The sequence below is a fragment of the Lissotriton vulgaris genome, chromosome 4_1 (assembly GCF_964263255.1).
Source record: "Lissotriton vulgaris chromosome 4_1, aLisVul1.2, whole genome shotgun sequence".
NCBI classification, from domain to species: Eukaryota; Metazoa; Chordata; class Amphibia; order Caudata; family Salamandridae; genus Lissotriton; species Lissotriton vulgaris.
The window spans coordinates 2028665075-2028683459 of record NC_141691.1 but is presented as its reverse complement, the minus strand read 5'-3'; the positions used below and the strand labels follow the sequence as shown (position 1 = coordinate 2028683459).

The 18385-nt window shown below is 42.7% G+C and overlaps 1 protein-coding gene across 1 annotated transcript in view; it reads right to left on the bottom strand.

The window, feature by feature from the left end:
* LOC147724910 (ly6/PLAUR domain-containing protein 2-like) overlaps positions 1-13692 on the bottom strand; it is a 97830-nt gene extending 84138 nt beyond the window's left edge. The window contains exons 1-2 of the mRNA XM_086918129.1: positions 13641-13692; positions 5048-5167 (exon numbers count right to left, since the gene is read on the bottom strand). Coding sequence (XP_086774255.1) covers positions 5048-5167; positions 13641-13692 — 172 coding nt within the window. The remainder of the gene's footprint in view (positions 1-5047; positions 5168-13640) is intronic.
* Positions 13693-18385: the final 4693 nt, after the last annotated feature.

Here is an 18385-nt window from a genome sequence, read left to right as displayed (position 1 = left end):
TTTTCTTGCCGTTCTTTGCTTGGCATAACATTACTGCTGATGGGCCCCCTCGGCCCCTCAGATTCATTGTGTTGCTTCCTTTCTGTGTGCTCTATTTCAGGCCCTGTAGCACTCGAGTGAGTGTTTGCAAATTCCTTGCCTCTCTCGACCCGCTTCGCTGTGCCGTAAATTGACGTTGTTCGGCCACCTTTGCCTCCCGGCCCCCACCTAAGCTTAGCACCGCCTGCAGATCTCTTTACCCTGGTCCCAACTCAGGTGTCTCCTCGAGCCTTCCATATGCTGCAGGTCCCTTCAGTGCTATTGGGGTAGGAATTTTTCTATTTGGCCACTCTTTGCCCAGCTCCTGTGTATGATGAAGGGAAGGTACGCACTTCCCACTTTCGGCCGCTCCCTCTCTTCGAGAGTTCTCCCGCCCGCAATGGTGCTACCTCCAGGATTCTGTCCGGGGCTCGCATTGCCCTCAGCCAGTGGAGCCCCAGGGTCCCATTGCAGCGTACCTCTGGTATTGTGCATCCTTTGCCGATTTGTGCCTCCGCCAGACCCAAAACTTCAATTTGGATCAGCATCAGGTGCCGCCATTTTGTCTCTTCATCTTGTTGCTTTCAGGATTGGTGATAGTCACGTCGCCTGTTCGTTCTGCTCAGTCTGGTGCTCGGTGGGTTCCCCAGACACTCCCCCAGCTTTTGGGACCTCGCACTGCTCTGTTCTCGGTAACAAGACTGCTCAGCGGGCCGATGGGAGCAGGGAGACGATCAAGGCACGTCTTACCCAGTAGCCAACTTGGCCACACACCACTCCAAGTGTTTTTTGACCCCAAATATATGCTTAAGGATTTCCTGTCATCTTCCAAAGCTTCTGGCAATCCCACCCTCAATTGGGTGTAATAGGAAATCATGGAGCTGGTTTGACCAGTCCTGGAGACGATTCACAAAGTCAAGAATACAGCTAGGAGTCTCCAGACTGGGGTTCAGGCCCATTTTCAGCTTTCTGACCCTCTACCAGGACTTAAAAGTAGGGTAGAGTTTTCTATGGTTGGTGAGGCAGTCACCCAAGCAAGTGGCATGATGTCATCCGTTCACTGCTTAGTATCTAGCTCAGGTACCTACTACTGCCTTTCTCACCATAGACTACCTTCTGAGATGGTATGGGGTCTTTGCTCTGCCCACTGGTGCAGCAAATATCTCCCAGCCATGTATCTCAAATCACTAATCTCATTGAATACTGACTCGGACATATAACAAGTTAAACAAAAATGTTAAGGAATCTAAATATGTAAAACCTGAGCTCATGTTTGGATTCCAGCCCTCCTATTTACGTACAAGGTACCGACTCTGACTTTTGAAGGTACAATAAAAACCTAATTAACATATACTGTGCAAAGGTACAATATACCAAAATGAATCAGTGCAGTCAACCTTGGTCTCCAATTGAATCATAATAACTTAGTCTGGATCTCTTCTTCCACAGTGCTTCCTCTATTCTGATAACAGACGGAACCCGACACACAGAGTGAACAAGATAGAACATTCCGCTCGTAGTCTGATAATGTGTGTTTAGGTACATCTTTCTAAGAAGCCCTTGCCTTAGCTCCACAGCGAAATACCTTATTTTAAAAGGTGAGCAAAGGAGGATACAGCTGGAAACAATTGCCCACAGAGCATTATAGCAGGTGACAATCCATCAGGGGTACTGTGATATAGCAAAGGTCCAGAAAATAGTGCCATAAGTAAATGTTATATTGCACAGATTGAATCCGCGTAAGTTTCTACTGAGCAGATTTTTTAAGTAGTCGCTAAATTATCAGGTCAAACGTCCTCCGGAGTCTCAGCCCCTTCACAGTCGCTGTGCGACTCTCTAGCGAACTACTTTTTTGAAAAAGTAAATAACATCTACTCAAAATTTGCATCCGAGACTAACACTGTAGACCAGTTTTTGATAAATGGCACCACTGAACATTCTTTATCACAATTTGAAAACACCACACCTGACCAGATTGTCAATCTAATCTCCTCTATTAAATCAGGCTCAGCTAATGATCCTTGTCTACCGGCTGTACTAAAACCAGTCGCTGAACAGGTGGCACCTGTATTATCTAGTATTTATAATGCTATGTTGGCTTCAGGTATATACCCCACAACCTGGAAGAAAACTATCCTAAAACTCCTATTTAAAAAAGCAAACCTGGAGCCAACTGATATTAAAAACTACTGGCCAATAGCCAGCCTGCTTTTTCCAGCCAAAATCTTTGAAAAGGCGATGAATACTCAACTCTCCAAGTATATTGAAGACCATCATCTGTTAGATGACACTCAATTTGGCTTCCGTATAGGCCAAGGAACAGAGACCACGCTTATTAAGGCGTCGGAAGATAGCAGAATCATTCTGGATCAGGGAGTGATGACAGTTGTAATATTGCTGGACCTCTCAGCAGCTTTTGACATGGTCGATCATACCAACTTGACCATGTCACTAAAATGGACGTTCAACATAAAGCAAGAGCCTTGCTGACATCTTTTCTCACCAACCGCACACAGTCGAGAAACTTTGGCACTTTACATTCTGTCCAACTGGCCCTCCCGTGTGATGTTCCGCAAGGTTCATCCCTCAGTCCGACACTTATTAACATATATGTGTCGGACTTAGCTAGAGTTATCAAGGCACACAGGATGAGCCTTACATCGTATGCCGATGATACGCAATTGGTGCTGACTATACACAAAGATGGTGAAAGGGTAGCAGCCAACATTCAAAAGGGCATGCCGGCCATCAGCATTTGGATGGACAGCAATTGCTTTAAGCTGAACTCTGACAAAACAGAGGTTATGACATTTGGCAAAATATCCCTCATCTAGTCCCCCTCTTGGTGGCCCTCCTCATTGGCCCCCCCGATCCCAGTCACCAAGGTTAGGAATCTGGGCGTCATATATGATGACAGACTGAACTTTGTTCCTCATGCCAACTCAGTGGTCTCTTCCATAAATTGCGAATTATAAAAAAGATCCTACCATTTCTCACTTTGAATACGGGGAAAACTCTGTACATGTACTACTGTAATGGGCTTCTTGTGAATTCCCAAAATAAGGTAATTCATAAAGTACAATCAGTCCAGAACACAGCAGCCAGAATGTTATCAGGAACCCCCAAATACAAGCCCATATCCCATGTTATTAAGAAGTATCATAGGCTCACTGTGAAAAACCGTATAAAGTTCAAGGCCTTGTGCATTACCTTCAAGGCCTCCCGTAATTCTGGACCTCAGTTTCTAATCAAGGAGCTAGCAACTTATATTCTGAACCAGGCACTTTGCTCATCCACTGCACTCCTGCTTAAGGTTCCATGCACTAAAACCGCCTCATGGGGCGACAAGCGTTTTATTGTCGCCACTGCAAAACTCAGGAACTCTCTTCCATTAGAGATCAGATCCTGTCAGTCTCTATTAACTTTAAGGAAATGACAAAAACCCGGTTGTCCAATTAATAAATCATTCTGCTATTTGGTATAAGCCCGCTGTCTGTAGCGCCGAAACACCCATGGGTATTTGAGCGCTTTATAAATCTAAAACAAAAAAAAAATGTAGCCCATATGGGCATTGTCGTCATCCCTATGTTAGCTTTAGCACATGGTAGACAGTCTTCTGCTTTTAAACACGTTACTACAAGAACCTATTTTGCTTGTGTCATGCTGAAACTTTCACATAGAACTTGCTGCAGCTTTTGCACTCTGTTCTTTCCTGGGATTTAGTCTGAACATTTTAGACCGAGTCCAACAACAAAGCCCCTTGTTATTCTGTTCTGGTCAGGCCCAGCACCTAGACAAAACTTGCAGAAGCAGCTGTTGCAGAAGCGGCTGTTGTTTGGGAGCATGTACTTTGGTCATATTGGAACACACAGATAGGTGGCACACACTTCGAGAGTGATCTTTCCAGGGAGTATGACAGCACTTGTAATGTAGATCTTGCATTTATAAGACTGATGTACAGGGTCTGTTGCTAAAACTCAGATATATAATTATCTTGCTTCTATACAAGGGGAAGGAGGTTAGGCTAGTCTGCTGTATATCGCTAAAGTTCATTTTATGATTTACGGACTACTTTCTATGCTTTCTGTATTTGTGTTCGTCATTTTTCAACTGGCTATTACACATATACAGCATACTAGAGCACGTTAGTTGAAATAAATATTTTAAACTTTTCTCCTGTCTCTGTCAGATCTTATTGTGGATGAGTACAAAAGAGTGAGCAAAAGGGTGTGTCTTGTAACCACAAGTCCTGATAGAGTCAGGAGTGTTGTGTTGTGGAGTGTCTAATTACTGTGAGTGAGTAGGAGAGCATGTTAGACACTTTAGCTGGGCGCTCCCAGGCTCACTAGTACTAAGGTGGTAGGATAGCTCAGTCCCTGCCTACTAAGGTCCCATAATCCCAAGTATAGTTCTGTGATTTTGCAGAAGCCCTGCAACCCTGCAAATCTAGCAGTCCAAAAGCTAAACTAGTCTTGAGGATGACATGATGTAAAATCTGACTTTTCACACTTAAATTTCACAGTTTAAGCTTAGGGCACATATAACTCTTATACATACCTCTGATCTATCCACTTTTTTCAATGTATTTTATCCAAAGTACTTTTGAGATGAGATAATGCTGTGGCAGTCACCCACTGGGAGGACTAGGGTTAGGAGAACTTCTCACATTGCCAGAGGTAACATGCAATCATTGGCTTGTCGTTTAGTAACCATGTTGTGGCCTGGCACTGCCTTTCCTATCATTTGTCTCAGGGGCCAACAAAAGTAAAAACAGCAGCAAGAGGAAGTGAACAGGGCTCTAAAACAACAGGATGTTTTCTGTTGCGTTATCCTTTTGCCTTACCTCAGCTGCACGCTTGATGCTAATGAGAGTCAATATGCAGCATAAAGAGTCAAACTTTTCATATATTTATGGGGATCAAAGTATACATGATGTTATTTCTGCTACCCCAAAACATTCCGATGAATTCACATTTATTGATGCATGTCTACAATCATGAGAAGCACATACATTTCGGTTTGTCCTTACCTTCTGCAAAAGTCATTTCAGTTTTGCAGTAGGTGTCATCTTTATTGCATTTGGTCTTTTTTAGACAATTCATTGGGGACGCCGAGCCACCACATGTAAAGCACTGCAATGATGAATATGCTGCAAAAAGGAGAGAGACAGACACAGTATGATACATCTGTATGGATGTTAATTTATATCCTATATCATGACTGGACATATGAAATAAAATACCAGTATTTGTAAAGCGCACATCTACCACCGAAGTGGAATCCCGGCGCTGGGGACCTTCCAGGAGATTAAGCGAGCTAATTGCCCAGCGTCACATGGTGCTGGGCTAACCTACCGCGGGGGATTGAACAGTGATCCCTGTAGTCAGGAGTCCATCAGCCTGGCCTCTGCGCCACTCCTCTTCATATGCTAGAGTAGGCCTCTCCTGTAGCCTCCGGCGAACACTCAAAAGGGGCAAGTTTGTTTTGGGCGTGCCAAGTAGAGTGAGCTAGGCCTGGAGAGAAAGCAGTGAATTTCTAAGGTTCAATTCACTTTTGCTTTTAACAGCCAATAGATATCAAAGGCTATTTCCATTAGAGATTGAATGGTGCCAGAAGAAAAGCCTGTGGAGCTAATTCAGGCATAGCAGCTCCGAAGTTGCCCTACCCATATCCAGGGGGAGTGCAGTGTCTTTGTTATCCCATTCATCTCACCATATTCCTATCAATGGCCCACATATCCTTAAGTATGTGTCCATTGGTGGAGGCGCTGAGAGATGGGAGAGTTCATCACTCCTGCTAGACTTTGAGAACAAGTTCGCCTTTTTGACATGTAACTGGTCAGACATTACCTAATGGGTTAAAGTTCTTGCTTTCAGTCATTCTGTTTCATAATGAGTTAGGTTTGTATGTAGGTAAGGAGAGGGGACCTATTGCCTTTCTGGACTGTGGTTAATGTTGTCAAAGCTTATTGGGTATGTTGCAGTGGGTGCAGGACACTCTTATTTATTTTGGTATTCTGACAAAATATCTGAAATAAAATATTGAGGAGCAGAAACATTGAGTTTAAATGTTTGTGTGTAAAAATATAATTGAAAATAATATTGATTTTAATATCAGAAATATTGATGTCAAAAATATCTATTTTTATATATTTACTATACCTATGTGGTTAATGTCAACAAAAATATTTTTGTTAATATTATAGTTTTTTAATTATTTTGCTGTATTTTAGTATATATTTTGTTTGTATATGTTATAAATTGTATAATTATTATTAGTTTTTTAATAAAGATGTAAATATTTTGTTGTTTTTAAATGTAACTTATTAGTTTATTTGTATTTATAGTGCCGTATCAGGTTGTGGGTTTTATAGGGGTACAGGCTGGGAAGTAATTTATATATACTTAATATTTAATTGACATGAATTATTTAATTGATAATTAATTATAATAATTGTGTAATTAACTGTTGTAATTGTGTTACGTTTTAGGTGCAGGTTGTGGGGTTTGTTGGAGTATAGGGTGGAAAGTAGTTAAATTACAATCAATAATTAAATCCTAATTAATATACAGTATATAATTGATAATTAATTATAGTTCTTTGTAATATTTTTTCAATTGCATTATGTTTTGGTTGTGTTTTTTATTTAGGGGTACAGGATGGGGAGAAATCTAGTTATCAAGATTTAATAATTCATTTCTTATTATTATTAGGTTTTTAATTGATAATTATTTAAGTAAAGTGCATGTTTAACTTAATTTGTTATTAATACTTTTGATTTGGGTTGTGTTTTTTGGAGGTAAATTGGAAAAGGAAAATAATTCTAATAATGAATAATGAATTTCAATTATCAATGATTTTTTTTTAATTGGTCATTAATTATGTAACTTGTGTAATTATTAAATTCTTTAAGTGATATATGATGGGTGGATTGTTGTGTTTGTAGCGTCAAAGGGTGGGTAGTGTTTTAATTATAATTAAATTATATTAAATTAAAGTATAGCTTTCCCTACTGTTGCAGTGACTGGAGTGGGAAGAGTAAATTGTTACCCCACCTGAGTCCACTGTTTTTCCTACTGCCGCACCAATAGGATTAGGAATAACACAATTTTCTCCTCCTCAATCCAACACTTTCCCCACAAGTGTAGTGACCTGCTGGTAGGTCGCTCCCCCACCACACAACTCCGCCTGTGTGCCCTGACGCTGCTGGTGCTGAAAGTTGAGGCCCTCTTCCAGCCGCGGGCTACCAACTGTGCCTCATCCCTGGTGGCCAGTGGTGGGCCTGAGGTTTGTATCTTCTGCCCGTTTTGCCTCGGTCTCCCCCTCGCTGCCATTTTTTGTGCCACTCTTTTTTTCCTCTGTATCTTGTGCCCGTTTTTGCCTTCTGCCTCCCCCTCACTGACATTGTTTTGCCTGTTCTTCTCTGTTTGATTTTTGCATTTGTGCCTGTTTTTCCCCTCACTGCCACTGTTTTGCCTGTTTCCCTTCTGCTTGATTGGTGTATCTTGTGCCCATTTTTTTCCTCTCTCTCCCCATCTGCTTCAAGGCCGCCTGAAACACACACACGGTCCCTTCACCTGCTGGAACTGCAGCTACACCAGCATCCTACTGAATACCCGCTCTGCACGCAAACACGCCAACGAACTCTGGGACCTGCTCGACACAACATCCCCGGACGTCGCCTTTCTCACAGAGACCTGGATGAACAATTCCTTCACACCCGACTTAGCCATAGCCATCCCTGCCGGCTACAAGATCACCCACAGAGACCGCACCAACAGAGTCGGAGGAGGAATTGCCATCATCCACAAGAACAGCATCAGGGTCTCGACCAGCATTGACGACACTCTTAGCTCCGCCGAACACCTGCATTTCCGGATCCATACAGACCCCAACTCCACAGTCAGAGGCACCCTCGTCTACAGACCCCGACCCCAGTTCCGCTACTCCATATCTGACTTCATCAGCTTGCACGCCCTGACCTCCACCGACTACATCCTCCTGAGAGACCTGAACTTTCACCTGGAGAGCAACAACGACAGCAACTCGACAACCCTGATCGGTAACCTCACCGACCTTGGACTGAGACAACTTGTCACAACACCCACCCACTCCGCAGGCCACATGCTTGACCCCATGTGGAGAAGTGTGGCTCAGGGGTTAGAGACGGCAGACCTGGAGCTTGAGTTCGGCCCGGGACCAGGGTTCAATTCCCCACCTCGGCGGGTCTTGGGCTCAAAATTCCACGGACTCGTTAATTCTCGCTCCGGTGCCTTCTCAACTCACGGGTTCACACTCTGCGACTCTGGGCAATAGCTTGCTTAATCTTCACAATGGCCCCTCGCAGTGGAATGCCTGGCTTTCACCTTGTGGATACCCTGCCAGGGTTATCTCACAGGGGAATACCAGGACGGGTTCCCTAAGCAAGCGCTGAGATGCCCCAGGGTAAGTCGTGCGCTATATAAGTTTCATTCATTTCATTTCATTTCATCTTCTCCGAAAGCCCTCATGTCTCCTTCAGCCACACCACCGAACTCCTCTTGACCGACCACGGCTGCATCCACATCTCCTTCCAGAAACCCACCATACACTACTGCACCCAACAGAGCCCCCGCCGTTGTTGGAGAAAAATCATCGAAGACCAATTTCACGCAAACCTCGCTCTCAGCCCACCCAACGAACCCTCAAACACCGACGACGCTGCACGCAACCTCAGATGCTAGATCGACAACTGCGCCAACACCCTCGCCCTGCTAATGAAACCCCCCCCACAGAGATACCAACAAGAAGGCCAGCTGGAGCACCACAGAGCTCCTATCCTCCAATCAAGCCTGTCGAAAGCTAGAGAAGAAATGGCACAGCGGACAGACCCCGGACAGCCGCGCAGCCCACAAATACACCACCCGCCAACAACCACCACCTCATCAGGATGGCCAAGAAGACCTCCTACAAGGACCACCTCGACAACAATGCACACAATATCAAGGAGCTATTTAACATTGTGAAGGAACTCTCCAACCTCAGCTCCAACACCAACGGCATCCCGCCGTCACAAGCCCTGTGCGACTCCCTCGCTACTTTCTTCCACTGCAAGATAGCTGACATCCATGACAGCTTCAACACCCAGACAGCCCCAACATACAGCAACACAACAGCCTCTCGGCACACCATCGACCACGACCCCCTGCTAACCTGGACCACCGCGAGCATCGATAACACCATCAAGACCATGAGCACAATCCACTCCGGCTCCCCATCAGACCCATTTCTGCACCACATCTTCAACAAAGCCAGCAGCTCCATCGCACCACACCTGCGCAATGTCATCAATCTCTCCCTCGAGACCACGACCAGAAAGCTGGAAACACGCTGAGATCAACGCCCTACTCAAAAAACCAAAGGCTGACCCTAAAGACCTCAAGAACTTCCGGACCATCTCTCTGCTCCCGATCCCTGCCAAGGTTATTGAGAAGATCGTCAACAGACAGCTAACCCGATACCTCAAAGAAAAAAGTATCCTGGACCCTTCCCAGTCAGGATTCCGCAGCAACCACAGCACCGATACTGTCCTCATCGCTGCCACCTATGACATCAGTAAACTGCTGGACAGTGGTGAGACTGCAGCCCTCATACACCTGGACCTCTCTGCCACCTTCAACACAGTCTGCCACCGCACACTACACACATGCCTCCAAGCCGTAAGGATCAGTAACAGAGCCCTGGAATAGACCACCTCCATCCTCTCTGGCAGAACATAGAGCATCTGCCTCCCCAATTCCGATCCAAAGCCTCCAAGATCATCTGCAGCATACCCCAGGACTCCTACCTCAGTCCTACACATTTTCATGGCCCCGCTCACACACGTCACCTGACAGCATGCCCTCAACATATTCTCCTAAGCCAACGACACTCAACTGATCGTCTCCCTCACCAAGGACCCCATCACCTCCAAAGCCAACATCCACGAAGGAATGAAGGCCGTCGCGGGCTGGATGAAGACCAGCTGACTGAAGCTTAACAAGGACAAAACAGAATTCCCCATCCTCGGCTCCAACCCCTCAGCCTGGGAAAACTCCTGGTGGCTGACGGCACTGGGGGCAGCTCCGACACCCACCGATCACGCATACAACCTAGGAATCTTCCTCGACTCAACGCTATCGATGACCAAGCAAGTCATTCTCATCTCCTCCTCCTGTTTCAACACCCTTCGCATGCTCCGAAAAATCTACAGGTGGATCCCGACAGAAACAAGAAGAATAGTCACCCAGGACCTCATCCGTAGCAGACTCGGCTACTGAAACACCCTCTACGCAGGAGCCCCAACCAAGCTCATCAAACGACTGCAATACATCCAAAACGCCTTGGCATGACTGATCCTCAACGTACCACGTCACAGCCTCATCACCCCCCCACCTGAAAAACCTGCACTGGCTACCCGTCAACAAGAGGATATCCTTCAAACTTCTCCTCCAAGCACACAAGGCATTCCACAAGACTGGCCCAGCCTACCTCAACACACAACTTTCCTTCTATACCCCCAACCGCCAGCTTCACTCCGCCGACCCCTCATTCGCCATCATCCTGCACTTCCGAAGGATAACCACTGGCAGGAGGTCCTTCTCCCACCACGCCGCCAAGACCTGGCCCACCCTGCCACTTGACCTACAACAGACTCACGATCTGCTGACCTTCAGGAGGCTACTCAAGACCTGGCTGTTCGATCGGTAGTGCCCCCCCCCCCCCCCAGCGCCTTGAGACCCTCACCGGTATGTAGTGCGCTCTACAAATGTTGTTGATTGATTGACTTGATTGAGAATAGGAATTTGCGGCTCTCCTAAATCCAATGCTCTACCTACTGTTGCACCGACTGGAGTGGGAATAATATTTTGTACCTCTCTAGAGTCCAACGCTTTCCCTACTGTTGCACCACTGTAGAGTGGGAATAGTAAAGTATGCCCCTCCGCAAACCAACACTCTCCCTACTGTTGCACAGAATGGAACAGGAATAGTACATTTAATACTCCTGAGTCCTACGCTTTACCTACTATTGCACATACGGGAGTAGGAATAGTACATTTTACCTCTCCAAGTCCAACGATTTCCGTACTTTTGCAGAAATTGGGAATGGTATATGTAGTATTCATACTATTCAATTGTTTTGTTTATAATGTTTAAATTTATATTATGATTTTTGTGCTTTTTTGCATTATATTGCTTATAATATATGGCTGATAATATATATATTTAAATATGTGTGTGTTCATTTTTTAAAGTTTACAAACAATTTGTAAATGGTAACATAAATTATAATAATTATTTCATTAATAGTGTAAAATTATCTATGTTTAAATACACATATATGTGTTTACAAAAAAAGTTTAAAATGAATATATCATTAAAAATAATTAATATACATTTGATTACATCATAGTACTGTTTAAAGAAAACATATTTTTGTTTAGTATGTTTGAATATATTATAAATAAAAATGATATTTTTTTATATTAGTGTATAACGATATTTTTTCCAATATATTTGTTATTGACATTATACTTATAAGACAACAATATTTTTGTCATCAATATTTATGTTCCCACGATATTTGTTGATTCTATATATTGTCAGTGAACCATTTCTTGTTTATATAGCTGCATGCTGCATGCTTCAAGATTTATAGCATAACCCCACATGCAGAATAGCCTGTACATTCTTGACCCTCAGAGGATGGGGGATCTTGCAGAATTAAGCAGAGTTTCCAAAAAACTGCAACATTCATCAGAGTCCCGCTAAAGAGTGGAAATAGGGACGTTGTGTGACTCGTGCTGTGCTTTAGCTCCTGGAGATCCTTCCACTCTTCCTGCACAAAAACAATCTTTAGAGGCATATTCCTCTTCCTATTTGTGCTGTAAAACAATTCTTCTAAACAACCAATTCTGGATGATGGATCATCATCTCAAACCGAAACCCCTCAAAACAGAATTTCTTTTTATCAGACCTCTGCATAAATCCATCCTAATCTAATCTTGGCTCACCTCACTAAATATCCTAAACTTCAAACTTCTGCTTATTTGCGTCACAACATCTCAGTGCTTTAGCAAGGATAAGAAAGTCAACATGCAAACCCACTTTTCTGTCAAGCAAGAACTGCCCAGTGTCAGTTCAGACTTCTGAATAGCTTCAGTCCCTTCATTTCTAAAGGAGACTGTACTTTATTAATTCTCTCAATCATGAGAGCTCCATATTACCTGATATGCAAGACACACAATGCTTCACTGAAAGTAACCCCCGACACTTCAGCCTAACAAGACAAAGAAATTAAACAGTTGGAATATGTCACCCTTCTGCGTGTCACCCTGAAGTGGCTACACATCAAAGCAAGAAGCAACTCCAGGCTAGGCTGTATTGCACAAGAATTTCGCCAAGCAGACACACCTAAGTACTTAGTGAGAAAAATCTAACCTACTGGAACTTACCAATCCATTCTAAGTATGGACTGCCTTCTTTGGGAAATACTCCTGTTCAGGATAACAACAAAAAACTCTCTCATTTGCTAAAAGTGGAGCAAATGAGAGGACCCAAACTCTGGAATTCTCTTCCCTTGGACTTGCGTATGGAGAACTGTCATATTCTCTTCCGTAAAGCCGTAAAGACCTGGATTTTTGTCCTATAAATTTCCCTCTGGATTGTATTCTGCTACCACTGTCTTTCAGCGCCGGGAAACCCTTACGGGTAGCTGTCGCGCTATATAAAATTAATAAATAAATAAATAAATAAAAGTGCTCATAATTCCAAATGATATACAGCTAAATCCAGCCCCACATTTGTAAAAAAATAAAAAGTATGTTTCAGGTCCTTTGTCAGGACTCCACTGCAGCTTGTACCACCCACTTCCCCAGCCAGTGCAGGCAGTGGTGCCAGTGACGGTACCAACAGAATTACTAACCCACCACACTCCTACAAGTATACCAATTCATACTATTTCAGGTCCCCATAGTTATAAAATGGTTGGGCAGCAGGCATTATTCATTTTGATGTAGATTGAATTAATTAACAACTGATAAAATTAGACTAACGGCACCACTGCCAGACTGTCATAAGGACTGGTGTTGACAATTAAATGCTAGTGACGAGGACTGTAAGTCACCAGATCAAATTAAACATCTAAAATCTGCAAAAATGCATGACTGTCCTTCTGGTTTTAACATGTTTCTTTTATTATCTATAACTATCTATAACAGCTGACACTACTTTCCGCTATATGTCTTTTAGTATGAAACTGATACCTATTTAACCATGTAAAGCCCTCTAACCTTCTTGGGCTGTAGTCCAAACTATATAACATTGCTAAAATAAGCAAAGAAATCAAATAGGTCATCCCGCCCTGAGAGGCTGTGATAGTAAAAAACTGCTTGTTACATAGTTTTCTATTCCATGTACCCATAATACCAGATTCTACAAAGCACAATGCCACACTTTTTATCCAGCTCAGCAGGATGAAAGAATGAGTGGGTTTGATTGTTCCACAAATGGTTTTTCAAGACCTTGGCAGTGGAAGCAATATTAGCCACCTGAGCTGTATTATTGATACTAGACCAAGATGTCAATCTTGTTGGAGAACTTACCTAGTCCAAAAAGCATGGCTGCAGCCAGAAGAGTCCAGAAGAGCACCTTCATTTCTTCAGTTTGACGAGGTTGCCCAGATTGAAGCCAGTTGTTGGGTGATGCCTTTATATAGTATGACAGTGTGCTGATGCACCAACATGTGAAGGTACCTGGGATAGGCAAGTTTTCTGGCTCTTAGATTGCCTTTCAGTGAAAAATGTTGCATGCCTTCCAGAAGGCAGGTAGAGGTTCTAACATATGTCAGACAGTGATAAATAGGCAATAATGATGGGTGTGGTAAAAGGTAGGAGCTTGCTTTAGACAGGGAGAACAAGTAATTGAAAGAATAAATATAAATCTGTTAAAAGGTTTTATACTTCAGGTTTCATTTCCATTTTATTTGCACATTCTTCTTAGAAACATACAGAGCATTTGTTCATGTTTTAGAATTCTGTCATTGCCTGTAGCGTGCAGTGGAATATTATTTTTCTTAAAATCCAATGTGCCTTTTTTTCCTTCAGTCTATAACATTTTAGAATTATGTTATACATTTTACACAGTTCTTAATAAAACATATTCTTGATTTTTATATTTTGTTTTAATTTGAAAAATATAATATTACTAGGTGTTGCTGATTTTCCCAACATTTTAATCGGCCTTCACAGTACAGACCATGTCATTAGAATACTAGCCAATTTGGAACTTTAATGATTGGGCACAACTGTGAATGAACAATGCACAAGCTTGCCCAGCTTCAGCTCTCTGAAGGCCTTCTGAGATCAAACTGCTTTCTTCCTTCATTCTTGCCTAGTGAATGGACTTTAAGAGAAACCCACAGAGTGCATAAGGGTTGAAATAGAAAAAAAAACACTGTTTAAAATCACTCAAAATCCTTAAGAGCATTATGGGGAAAGCAAAGGAGAGATGTGCAACTTCCAGCCGGGCACAGAATTCCTTATTTGTTTATCAGTCGTGTAGTGTTTTAAAGGGCACAGAGGTGTCTAATTATCATGCACGTAGATTTGAACAACTAGGATACCTCCTCTTTGAGTATTAAAAGGTTTATATATTGGATGCAATAATGTACATTTTATTTGTGCGGTGATGCCAAAGACCAGTAGCCCCACTTAGAAAATTGTTCTGTCACCTCTTCTGCAATAACATTTAACAGTCAAACACGTTATGAGACTAAACAAAAGGGTAAAGTTCTTGCCAGCTCCGTGAAGTGTAGGGTGCTTAACTTCAGTCCGTCCGCCATCGTTTCAGTTTTGGGACTGGCGGACTATGAGGTGGTGGTGCCATACATGACATTACAATGCCACCGCCACTGTGGTGGTCTCATTATGCATGAATACCATTATGGCTGGTGCTGCTGGCTGCAGCTCCCACTGCAATGGTAAAAATGCATGTTGTGCATTTCCCTGCACTACGTGGCAGGCACCATGTGGTGCAAATTGTACATGCCCCTGCACAAGGGAGGCCCACAATGGGCCCCCAAAGTATATCCCCGCCAGCCTTTTAATGGGGGTAGAAACACCATAGACAGGCTGGCAGGGTTGCAGCATCCAAATCTGGTCACCATTTTGTGGATGCGGCGTGGGTCAGACAGGCAATCGTAACTATTGCCTCTGTCAGTCGCATGGCAGAGGAGCTTTCCACCCACCAGGCACACTGCCCACTGCCTGATCCTGTGGGCAGAAAATTGGCCTTACGATGGCAGTGAACCCACCATCGGCAGCCTGCCGGTGGCGGGTTGACCACTATCGTAATCAGTATTAAGTCCTCATTGTGAGTATGAAAGATGAGATAATATAATTTCAGTATTTGAAGCATGCTAAGAATCTTTTCTCTCACATCAATCTACTGTCTAACCAGATTTGCCACCTCTTACCTGTATACCATGAACTCCCTTCACTTTTGGAAGAAGATAGACAGCAACTGCAAAAGCCTGTAGATGTATCGGGAATCACAAAAGCCATACAGGCCTTAATCAAAGGGAAAGAGCATTAGCCAGATTGCTTTTTCTAAATTTTTTTTAGGACCTCCTTCAATATTCTAGCCACTGCCCCAGCAGACCTATTCCCATTTTTCCTGGTGTCAGTCAAAGTCTAGGGTACAGCAGCAGACATCTCCATGGTTAAAATATATAAAGGAAAAAACAACCCATCCTAAAGAACGTCAAGTTGATATTGATATGGAATCTTAATCTAGACTACTAGATTTATGCAGGAACATTGGCAAGCCAACTGGGAAATGTCATATATCAACTTAAGTACATGCGAGACCTTGTAGGCACAAGGTGGTTAACCTGAGCACTCCTATTGTAATCCAAAGTATTCCTCATATAAAGGCAACTAAGGCAAGTTTTTTTGAGACTCTTCAAAGTATTCAAGAATTCAATAAGGTGGCGTTCACTGGATGGCGTCTCACAGCCGTTTCTACACGATAGCCGTTTCTGCATGAAAAACCTCGCTTATACCCCCTGACGAAGATCCATTGGCTCAAAATGCATTGGGGAGAGGATTTATGCAATTGACGCAACCTTATTGAATTCTTGAATACTTTGAAGAGTCTCAAAAAAACTTGCCTTAGTTGCCTTTATATGAGGAATACTTTGGATTATAATTTGTGAATACACACTTTACCAATTTAATGTGAAAAAGTGAATAAAACTTTTTTGAACTTAACTCTTGGATTACCTTGTTGCTCATTCAGCACATAGGAGTGCTCAGGTTAACAACCTTGTGCCTACAAGGTCGCGCATGTACTTTCACGTTCTGCCCTTCCCGGACAGTAAGGGCAGTATCCTGAGCCCCCTAAAAGACTATAACTTTCCTTGGGATACCTCACAGAAGACATTTGGTTAACCAAGGAGTGCAGCGGATTTCCCTAAATTTGCATATATCAACTTAAACCTTCATGTCAAACACGTTTCCAGCGAGGGAGATGCTTCATAAATAACACAAGTATACCTCCCCTATCATTTTGAAACCCAAGTACATGCTCACTGTGCTGCTGTCAGAATGGATGCAGAGAAGGTATTTTCTACTAGGATTGTTAAAGACAAACAATGTGGCTGACCATGGTTAGGCACCTCAGTTTCAAAGATAGTTTATGAGTCCTTGATTTGTGCAAAACGTGTCCGGAGCTTGCCACATGCCACATGGAGCTCCACTATTCAACAGATACCAGAATTTTTAAAGAAAAGGACGGTGCACCAAGTAACAAAATTCAAAGAGCTTCCAATTTATCCAAAATGAAGTCCTTTATTCTTTGCAATCTTTAACAAGCCTCAGCTAATGCGTTTGGTTTCATTGGAACTTCGTCATGGCTGAAAAGAGCATAAATATAAAAAACACACTAAGTATACAGACAAACTCCACAAATATATAATGCATACTACATAAATATAAGTACAATTATATATACAATATTAACCGCATCGCTGCTGCAGTGATTTTTGCGCTGTGCGGCATTTTTAAAAATACCGCGTTACATGACGAGCTCAGCTCGTCATCAGCACACGCCACCCGTGGCTGATGACGAGCCAAGCTCGTCATCAGCAGCGAAGGGGTTAAGGAACAAACAACAAGACTTCAAGCAATGTAAGTGTACAGTCTAACTAGTATACACAAGGACAAAGAAGAAATGACAAAAAAGAAATGACAAAGAATGATTCTAAGATATCGCACACATCAAATTAGAAGCAACAGAACATATAAATAAACAACACCAAACTTTAGGACTACATTACATAAACAAAGTTGAAACATGTTGTAGATCTGTGTTACATTCAGAAGTCAACAAACTAGATTTCTTATACATATGTACAAAAACACATAAAAATAGTGCATTGGTGTGCGACAAAATAGTCACAAGAGATAAAAGATAAAAGATACTATGTAGAAAGGGGTGAACGGAAAACGGGAGACAAAGAAGCTTAACCATCTGTGAGCCAGTGGAACCAGAGTTATCAACTCTGCAAGATACAAATACAAATCAGTAACCAGGGATAATAAATAAGAAAAGAATATCTCTATGTATACAATAGCACTACAGCTGCAGACCAACAATAGTCCCAAACAACCTCAGTGATCTCTTGAGTTTCCAGAATAGAGGTCCTACACCAGGTTTCCCAAACGTTTTCAGGTCTTGTTCTAGACAACGCAAATATGTCATATATTCCATTAGAAGAATGGGAGTCACAAGTACAATGCTAAAATATGTTTCCATGAATTTAATACCACGGTCACAGTGCCATATGGGGTACCTTGTATTCATAACATGGAGGTGGAGTGAAGGTCTATGTTTGCGAGGCACCCACAACATAAAAAATGTGGGGTTGTTTGACATTACTCGTAAGAAGAGCAACCTGTATATTATAGTTCACCAAATCCCAAGAGGAGGACCATCCATACCACCCCCTTGAATGGAGGAGAATTCCCATGAAAGCAAGTCTCACCTCTTACGCAGTTTCAAATACAAATGAACTAGGAGATCTTTCTCTTCAAATCAGAGGTCAGAAGCAGTTCTAGTGGTAGTGGTAGAATTTTTATATATTCAATGACAAAAAGTAACAGATCAGCATATCAGTAAATGTACCCATATAAACAAGTACTATATGTGAGGCTCCCATTACATAATACAACCATGGGAGTATTTTTTATAACTTTGCAGGCTGAAATGTTTGTATAATCAAGTTTACCGAGGTCCAGGTGGTACCGCATTTCAAGCCCCCTTAAAAGAAAACAGGTTACGAGGAAGG